We start from the raw sequence: 10,409 nt of genomic DNA on the forward strand, positions 1-10,409 counted from the left end.
GTGTTTTTCAAGTCATCATCGTGCCATGATGACAAGCCATCGTGGTACAATGAAAAAGATTTGTTGCAGATTTTCTTCAATTTAAATCGCTTTCTCATCGCGCCACACCAGACCTCATCGTAGGTACGATTGTTGCGCTGCTTTATTACGGTAAATTTTCATAATCCAGATCTACATAGAAAGCAAACCCTTTCCTTTCAACAAGGACTCTGTGAAGCGGGTGGAAAAATGCGCGGGCGGTAAGCGCTCCCTTAGACAGTAAAGTCGCCACCGAACTTTATTTATTCTCGAAGAAAAAGGAAAATATCGATAAAACCTTGAAAGAAATAGAAAGATGGTCGTCACAACCATTTTCGGGTTCGGGAGTCGATTATGTGAGGGGAAGGTATTAGCACCACTCACATCCGTTGTACCCAACGGGAACCGTTAATTAGTTTAGCGTTTGGTTTAGGTGTTAGTTTTATGTTTGTTTTTTATTATTAAGTGTGAATTAAAAATAATTATTTGATTTTAAATAAAAGGGAAAAAAATATTTTTTTATTAGCGTACTTGACAAGAGTGGTCCCTTGCTCCTACGTATCCCCAGGTGCGATGGAGAAATCAAAGCTACACGTAGTTCTTTGGTAGAAAATTCTTGTGTGTTGGTTGATTTTATTTATGAAAATAATTTAGCCGCGCTTTAGCGAAAAAAAGTTTGTTTTGATTAAAAAGGTAGGACTCATATGTAAGCGGTGGAACTCGTTCAAAGAAAAGAAAAGAAAAAAAAACATTAAGCACACTTGGGCACGAAAAAGAATAAAATTTGATGGGTTAAAATTGATTTTAAATGGAGTATGAATATTCGACCGAAAGCGAGATGTCTACCTCGTTCCCGAACATTCGAGGAAGCGTCGGATGTCTACCCAATTTTTTCTTTTTTACTCGCAAAAGAGTTTTATTATTTTTTGTTTTACTATTATAATTTATTATTAAATTAAATGAATCGCAAAAAAAAAAAAAATGATAGCCAGGGACAGATAGCAAACAAGAAGGGTGCAGATAGCAACTGAAGTCTGATCGATCAGACGGTCTTGATGAGACTCTGCTGGGAGACAACCACGGCCGCTTGATGGAGATCAACGGAGTTAATTGCGGCCGCTTGAAGTCAGCCCACCAAATTTTCTTATTTTTTCAGGTTTTTCTCTCTCTTCCCTCAATTTCTCTCTCTCGGTCTCAATTTCTCTCTCCTAGGGTTCTTGGCTATCAAGAACAGGGATGAATCTTCATCCCTTCGGGTGGAATGCCACCGTGAGACCCAGATTCCGGCGCGGTGACCCAAATTTCTACCTTTTTTCCTTTTTTTTTAATTTTTTTCCAAATCCCTTCCTAAGTTCTTATCTACTAATTTTAGACCCGAATTAGGCTCTCAAAGCTGCAAACCCGACTAAACAGATTCAAACAAAAAAAAACTTTAGATCTATTCGTTGTTTATCTTTTTTACTACACACCCAGTTCAAAAATCAAACAAATACATCATATATACCTCATAAACACAACAATCAGAGGTTGGAAAAATTAAAGAAAAGAGTTACCTGGACTGCAGCGAGTTCCACGAGTCAGAAAACCTTCTCTTGCTACTGACTTTTTGCGGTTTGGGTAAAGTTGCTGTCTATTGAGGCAGTGGCTATAGGATTAGGGTTTTTTTTTATTTCTGGTTGTTGTATAGCTTTTATCTCACCGTAATTTTCTAACTTTCTCACTGTCTTTTTTCTCTGTGTAGGACTTGGTTATTTATAGGTAAAGATTAGGGTTAGAGATTGATTCTTGATTGTTTTATTTTCAGCATGAATCTGTCTAATTGATTTGGGGACAAAGCTTGTATAAAAGTGGCTGATTGTTTATTTTAGGAATAAATCTACGTGATTGAGATTTGCCAGCAAAAATTTTCCCTTTCTTTGTTTTTTCCTTTTTTATTCGTTATTATTATTTTTTTTATAATATTCACGTGAAAAAAGAAAAAAAAAAGAAACTCTGAAATAAATAAATTTAAAGATATATATTTTTTTTAGTAAGACAACCAAAAATAAAAATAAAAATAAAAACAAAGGCTGCTACAAATAAAAGAAAAAAAATATAAAAAATGCACAAATGTGTTTCGAACCCATGACCTTGCACTCACGACCCCTTAAATACTCCCTTTGTTACCGCACAAACTAATAGTACCCTTTGCGAGATAATTGTATCGAAAATAATATAACACGGAAACAAACGTCAAAATTTGGGGTATGACACTCTGTACCTTAGGGGTTGAGATAGGTCCATATCAACCAAAACCCTTACAAACTGTCCAAAAGTTCTCTCCATCAAAGGCATAGCAGTGACAACATCTGTGCATATTGGTGTACCTATACTCTTATGACAAGCCACATATCCTAACCCAAACTTGAGCTGAGACATTTTGTTGAACCCTAGGATTGAAATCCTTCGACTAAGCAAATAATTTTAAAAAACCAGGGTTTAAAATCCAAGAGGCAATGGATCTAACCCTTCTAACATCTTCAAGAGTCGAAAAAGAAAACTCATAAAAACCTTTACCTAGAGACATGATTCCCCACTTTGAGAGATCCTTCCACATGGGTGCAAGCTTGTTCTTCAATGCAACAACCGTTAGGTTAGGGGGGTTGCTCCTTTGGGCCATATGATTCTACCATGTAGATTATGCTTGCAAACTTCCATTCCAACCATGTAATCAACTTCTGGAATAGAGATAGCTAGATCGGCACCTTTGACACATGGTTGAGGAAACTGCGACAGGGGAATATCGCACACGTTTGAAACTGCTTGAGCAAATGATTTCTGAGGTTTTGGTTGTTTTTCTTCTGAAACAGTTTGCTTAGATGAAAGATCGAGACAAGACCAAGGAATACAAAACGTTTCCATGCTGATCGATGAAGAAACAATTACGGCGGTGTTGTTCGGCGGTTTATGACGAGAGGGATAATGAACGGTGTTTGCGATTTGGGGATTTTCGCCAGAGCATCGTTAGTTCGAGGGTATTATTCCTATTGCTTTTGCGCTTCAATTGCTATTAAAACTACTCTAATTTACTACTAAAAACAACATATAATTGACTGTAATCAGTGCCCCTTGGGGCGTTGATCGGACGACAACGTGACTGCAAGTATACAGTCGTGTCGTGTAGTTTTAAAAGATATCGAACCCAAAGGACCAATAATCGACCTACCGTATTCTAGTGTTGCTTTGTAAATCTAAGGCTAATGATTTAAAGGATTTTGATTAATTAAATAATTAAAATAAGAAAAATAAATATTTTTTTAGATTTTTTTATATGTAAATAAAATATTGCTAGGACGTGCTATTAGTTGCTTCAGAGGGTTCAATGCTTAATTCGCGCTAGACAAACTGTTAAATTTTCGAAACTATATTGATTTAAAAATACCAATCTCAGCTCTCGCAAATCTTGACTAGTATTATAAATTATAAAGGTGGTGCTTAACTCTCGTCCTCACACCCGCTAATAAAATACTCTTTGAAAAGCAATATAATTTAATTAACTCTAATCCCAACTCTCGTTGCGAATTAGATTTAATGTTCAGTTTTTACTATCTAGTAGAAATCTCACGCTCTCGCTCTATTGATTTTTACTTTAATTAATTCTCACTCTCGTGACGAATTATAATCAACGTTTAATTAAAAACTGCTTAAGAAAATAAAACAGTTGTCAGTTTTCAAGAATTATATTTGATTTAAAAACACTAATCTCAGCTCTCGCAAATCTTGACTAGCGTTATACTTAGATAAAATAAATGCTCAGCTCTCACACACTCACTTACCTATATAAGTACCTTTGAAAATCAATATAAAACTCATTAATCCTAAATAGCTCTCGCGGACTTTAGAACTAACGGTCAGTTTTAACTATCCGACCCTAAACCTCAACTCTCGTCAATGTTGGTTTATTGCCTTTAAAACAATCCTCACTCTCGTGACGAATTATTTGAAAACGTATTTATTTAAAACTGGTGGTTGAAAACTATTAAGCACGAATTAACTACCGAACCCCTATTAGCTACTAACTACACATCCTAGCAACGCTAAATTTAGCTAGACATAACTAAAACTAAAGACATAAAAATAAAATAAGCAAATAAATAAAAAGACATAATAAAAATAAAAGCAGAAATTAAAAGCATAAAATAAAAGCAATAAAATAAAGACAAGAAATAAATAAGACCATAAAATAAAATAAGAACCTGAAATAACAAAAGGAATCTCGAGTACGGACTCCGACAGCGTAACGGTAGGAAATAAAAAAAACTTATTTTATTCTCAACGGAGAATAAAATAATACTAAACTCTCAACTTTAGAGAAGAAAACCTTGTGGTACTAAGCCTAGTTCTCAATTCTCCAAGTCAAGTGTTATGTTTTTGAGTGAAGAGAACTAGCCTATTTATACTAAAATACAAGGAGGAAAAGACAGAATCTGGCCGATGTGGGACTTTTAGTTGAATAGTGCGTCACCGTTTGATCTGATGGACGGCCATGATGAAAAGGAAGTGGCGAGGGCCACTTGGTGCAAGCTGGCGGGCGCCATTTGCTCCTTGCTGGCGGGCGCCATTTGTTTTCCTTGTGGGCTTGGCTGGCTCGTGGCTTGGGCTGCACTTGTGTGGCCCATTTTTGTCCATTCTTGCTCCTTTTCGGTCCGTTTTCGCTCCTTTCTTCAACTCGTACACTTTTTATCTGTTTATTTAAAATATGAGAAATAAGTAACTATTTATATAATAAAACTTCGGAATCGAAATAAAAACATATAGAATATAATAGTAAATTAACTAAATAAATAGCATATTTTTAGGTGTATCAAACTCCCCTAAACTTGAACCATTGCTTGTCCTCAAGCAATTTAGCTTGCATATAGAAAACATTTGAAATGCGAAGCAACTCACACACACAGACTTAGAGAAAAATAACATCACAAGTACTCATACGTGGTCAGAAATTCAAATCGGCTAAGATTAATTAGTTAGGTTCTTTACACAATCAAGAAGGGTATTTCAACGACACACAAAGTTCTCCCTCTTATACATATCGAATTTGGATCATGCCATTGTACTAAAATCTAAATCTTCTCCTTTGTTTCATCCTTTTTCATTCTAGACAGTCACATTAAGACCCTTTATCTATGTCACACACATGGTAAGAAAATCGGTTAGCGTCTTTATTCATCTTTTTCAACTCGCAATTAGCTTGATGATACAAATTTTGATGATACAAATTTTTGTATTAGCAATCATATAAATATTTTTTTCAAGGTTTAACCGTATTACCACAGTATGACCTTATATTATTTTTTTTCTTTAAGGTTTAACCGTATTACCACAGTATGACCTTAAGAATTTGCTTTAGATGATTCGCTTATATTCATCGACAAACCTACTTAATGTGTGACTTTATAGATGGTGTCCGACTGGATAGATAAACTACTAAAGGATTCCACAAATTTAAATCAGAAGATTTTGGCACAATGGTTATTCAAATTGATATATATACTAGGGAGACTTCTGGGTGTTGGGAAAATACCGATTTTGTTGTAAAATTCCCTAATTTCCTTAACTTAGCCTCTCCTCTTTTCTTAACCTATATACTTTCTATGTGAGCTATTATCCTAAGTCTTTGGAAAAAAATTTAATTTGGCTCAAGAAAAGGAAAAATTTAGAAAACCAAAGAATATACTATAAATTCAATTTTTTTTATTATGCGAAAGGAAATAAAAATTCAAATAACTAAAAATTAAAAGTAAATAGATATAGTAGAATACTCCCCTAAACTTAAATCCAACAGTGTCCTCACTGTTGCGACTCAAGAGTGGAATTGGAGCGTAAAACCTGTGGTAGATCATGGGGGAGGCTGTTGATAATTTTGGAAATTGTTGAACTGATGCCTCAAACCGCCTAGCTCTTGTATGACATTGTCGAGCTGTTGTTGACGGTGCTCTTCTGAGCTCTCCCATCTATGATAGTAGCCCTGCATCTCGGGTTGGTTTTGAAAGATTTGGTTTTGCTGGGCTTGCATGAATGTCATTTGTTCCATCATCTCCTCTTGTTGTTGGTGCATGGCATAAAATAATCCATCGCGCTCTTGATTTAATTCATTTTGGGCGCGTATCTCATGGAGTACATCATCGATAGTGCTTTGCCTTGATGAGGAGGAACTACCTGCAAAAGTGTTAGAAAAATGTGTAGTGTGTGCAGGTGGAACAATGCTTGCGCCCCCACCAGCAGCAACATTTGGAGAAATGTGCGTGGGAGCTCTATTAGTCACAGGATCATCAGAGATAGTCATAAAAAAAAAATCAAAAATAAAAGAAAGCAAAAATTAAACAAGAATTAAAGAAAACTCATGGGTTGCCTCCCATGCAGCGCTTTGTTTAACGTCGGTTAGCTCGACTTCTTAACCCTTTAGATTAGTATGGTGCCTCTTCCAAACTCACGTTCTTAAAATTATGCCCAATATCCTTAGGTCTCCATTTGAACATGTCAAACCATCTCATAGGTGTTTTCCTTTTTCTTTTCTTTTTCTTGGAGGCAAACAGAGATGTTTTATTTTGGAAGATATTACTTTCTGGGTGGGCTTTTAGTATGTCGGGAGGTACTCGTTTAAAGGGTGGGTTATCGACCTTTGATTCAACTATGTCGAGTCTATAGCAAGAGCTTTTCTTTAAACATTTAGCTAGGTCGTCATTACCATTTTTATGAGTCGGAGGGATGAGAGTTTTTAGAATTTCAGAATTTTTGGTTTTATCTTTCTCCATCTCTTTTCCACATTCTTTGACGACGTCTAACATATAGCAACTATCTTCAATGGCCGATGCGTTCATGAATTGTGTTAAGATAAATTCAACTTTTTCTTCACCTACTTCAAAGGTGAGCTTTCCTTTTTTCACATCTATTATGGCACCGGCGGTTGCTAAGAATGGCCTTCCTAAAATTATGGGTGTATTGGAATCTTCCCTAATGTCCATGACTATAAAATCAGTTGGGATAAAGAATTGACCTATACGTACTGGCACGTTTTCTAGTATACCTAAGGGGTATTTGACAGAACGGTCAGCGAATTGTATTGACATTTTAGTTGGTCTCAATTCTCCTAACTTAAGTTTTTCATATATGGGCATAGGCATTAAGCTTATACTGGCTCCTAAATCGCATAGTGCTCTATCTATGACATGTTTTCCAATGACACATGGTATGGAAAAACTTCCTGGGTCTTTTAGCTTAGGAGGCATATTATTTTGAAGTATGGAGCTACACTCGGCAGTAAGCATAACGGTTTCTTCTTCCTCGATCTTTTTCTTATTAGTTAAGATATCTTTAAGAAACTTAGCGTACGAGGGAATTTGTGTGATAGCTTCCGTAAAAGGTATTGTGATGTTTAGTTTTTGTAGAAGCTCTACAAATTTCTTAAACTGCCCTACGTTTTTGGATTGTACTAATCTTTGAGGATACGGGATGGGTGGTTTATATGGTGGGGGAGGAACGTAAGGTTTCTCTTTCTCTTTGGTTTCCTCTCCACTATCCTCCTTTTCTTTTGGTTTACTCTCCTTCTCGGTTGTCTTATCGGAATTGGGTTGCATGGCAGGATTTTTAGTTCTAGGATCAGCTGGTCCATCGTATTGTGTCCTACTTCGTAATATAACAGCATTCACATGTCCCCTAGGGTTTGGCTGAGGCTGGCCAGGAAATATGCCTGCAGGAGCAGAGGTAGATGCTTGTTGTTGAGCCACTTGTGCAATTTGTGTCTCTAACATCTTATTGTGAGTGGTCAAGACATCTAGCCTGCTTGTTAATTGCTTAATTTGCTCACTAGTGTGTATGTTTTGATTTAGGACTTCCTTGTTAGTTTGAGTTTGTACGGCTATGAAGTTCTCCATCATCAATTCAAGGTTTGACTTCATAGGAGCATTTTGAGCAGGTTTTTGGAATCCTGGTGGCGAAGGAGTAGGTGCTTGGCCAGGTGCATATAAAGCGTTGTTGCTATTGTACGAAAGGTACGGGTGATTTCTCTGGTTTTGGTTGTAAGAGTTCCCTTTAGTGTAATTCACTTGGTCGGTGGGAGCTTCGGTTAGAAGTCGACATTCAGCGATAGTATGACCTTGAGCTCCGCACAACTCACAATTTTGTATTGTTGCAGCCACGGTGGCTTTGGGTGCGTTGGTTAGACTCTCTATCTTTTGAGTTAAGGCATCTAACTTGGCGTTGATGTGGTCCATGTTGCTGATTTCGTACATTCCACCTTTCGTTTGAGGTTTCTCTATTGTTGTTCTCTCGTTTCCCCACTGATAATGGTTCTGAACCATGCTCTCGATAAGCTGATAGGCTTGGTTGTATGGTTTATCCATAAGTGCGCCACCAGCTGCGGCGTCTATTGTCATTCTTATATTATACAAGAGACCATTGTAAAAGGTGTGGATAATTAGCCAATTTTCGAGCCCATGATGAGGACATATCCTAATCATTTCTTTGTATCTTTCCCATGCTTCGAAAAGAGATTCGTTGTCTCTTTGTCTAAATCCATTGATTTGGGCTCTTAGCATAGTAGTTTTGCGACTGAGTTCCATGTTGCGACTGAGTTGGATGGTAGGGACTGGAGCCAGGCTCTAGCTTTATCTCTTAACGAGAATGGGAATAAGCGAAGTCTTATAGCTTCGGGACTGACACCATTTGCCTTCACGGTATCCGCGTATTGCAAGAATATGGACAAATGTAAATTGGGGTCGTCCGTGGGGTTTCCGGAGAATTGGTTTTGTTGTACGGCCGACAACAACGAAGGTTTAAGCTCAAAGTTATTTGCTTCAATAGCGGGGGCAGCGATGCTATTGTGAGGTTCAGCTTGTGAAGGGATAGCGTATGACTTAAGTGGACGGTTTTGCGGTTCTTCAGCCATATCTGGTTCATTAACTATATCGGGAAGAGGAATCTCTAGTTGATTTTCAAAGTTTCTACGTCTAAAAAGACGTTCGGGTTCGCTAACTAGTTGCACCAATCTTTCGCCTCTAGAGCGAGTGCTTGGCATGCAACAAACGAACTAATCTGGGTAAAATAAAATAAAATTTGCCTTAGTCTCTACGGTGTAACACCGGAGTTACGATATCGACTAAATTGGTCCCCGGCAACGGCGCCAAAAACTTGATCGGACGACAACGTGACTGCAAGTATACAGTCGTGTCGTGTAGTTTTAAAAGATATCGAACCCAAAGGACCAATAATCGACCTACCGTATTCTAGTGTTGCTTTGTAAATCTAAGGCTAATGATTTAAAGGATTTTGATTAATTAAATAATTAAAATAAGAAAAATAAATATTTTTTTAGATTTTTTTATATGTAAATAAAATATTGCTAGGACGTGCTATTAGTTGCTTCAGAGGGTTCAATGCTTAATTCGCGCTAGACAAACTGTTAAATTTTCGAAACTATATTGATTTAAAAATACCAATCTCAGCTCTCGCAAATCTTGACTAGTATTATAAATTATAAAGGTGGTGCTTAACTCTCCTCCTCACACCCGCTAATAAAATACTCTTTGAAAAGCAATATAATTTAATTAACTCTAATCCCAACTCTCGTTGCGAATTAGATTTAATGTTCAGTTTTTACTATCTAGTAGAAATCTCACGCTCTCGCTCTATTGATTTTTACTTTAATTAATTCTCACTCTCGTGACGAATTATAATCAACGTTTAATTAAAAACTGCTTAAGAAAATAAAACAGTTGTCAGTTTTCAAGAATTATATTTGATTTAAAAACACTAATCTCAGCTCTCGCAAATCTTGACTAGCGTTATACTTAGATAAAATAAATGCTCAGCTCTCACACACTCACTTACCTATATAAGTACCTTTGAAAATCAATATAAAACTCATTAATCCTAAATAGCTCTCGCGGACTTTAGAACTAACGGTCAGTTTTAACTATCCGACCCTAAACCTCAACTCTCGTCAATGTTGGTTTATTGCCTTTAAAACAATCCTCACTCTCGTGACGAATTATTTGAAAACGTATTTATTTAAAACTGGTGGTTGAAAACTATTAAGCACGAATTAACTACCGAACCCCTATTAGCTACTAACTACACATCCTAGCAACACTAAATTTAGCTAAACATAACTAAAACTAAAGACATAAAAATAAAATAAGCAAATAAATAAAAAGACATAATAAAAATAAAAGCAGAAATTAAAAGCATAAAATAAAAGCAATAAAATAAAGACAAGAAATAAATAAGACCATAAAATAAAATAAGAACCTGAAATAACAAAAGGAATCTCGAGTACGGACTCCGACAGCGTAACGGTAGGAAATAAAAAAAACTTATTTTATTCTCAACGGAGAATAAAATAATACTAAACT

The 10,409-nt window shown here is 36.3% G+C and overlaps 1 protein-coding gene and 1 non-coding gene across 2 annotated transcripts; one reads left to right on the forward strand and one right to left on the reverse strand.

The window, feature by feature from the left end:
- Nucleotides 1–6,464: 6,464 nt before the first annotated feature.
- On the reverse strand, nt 6,465–8,432 carry LOC123885979. Its single transcript, XM_045935319.1, has 2 exons — nt 7,598–8,432; nt 6,465–7,471 (listed from the first exon to the last, which is right to left on the reverse strand). Exons 1-2 carry the CDS (start codon nt 8,430–8,432, stop codon nt 6,465–6,467), a joined length of 1,842 nt encoding a protein of 613 aa, XP_045791275.1.
- A 55-nt stretch (nt 8,433–8,487) lies between these two features.
- On the forward strand, nt 8,488–8,594 carry LOC123887767. The gene has a single exon (XR_006801765.1). It is a non-coding gene; the product is annotated as a small nucleolar RNA R71 (small nucleolar RNA).
- The last annotated feature ends 1,815 nt before the right edge of the window (nt 8,595–10,409 follow it).

This window comes from Trifolium pratense, linkage group LG5, assembly GCF_020283565.1.
Source record: "Trifolium pratense cultivar HEN17-A07 linkage group LG5, ARS_RC_1.1, whole genome shotgun sequence".
Classification (NCBI taxonomy): domain Eukaryota; kingdom Viridiplantae; phylum Streptophyta; class Magnoliopsida; order Fabales; family Fabaceae; genus Trifolium; species Trifolium pratense.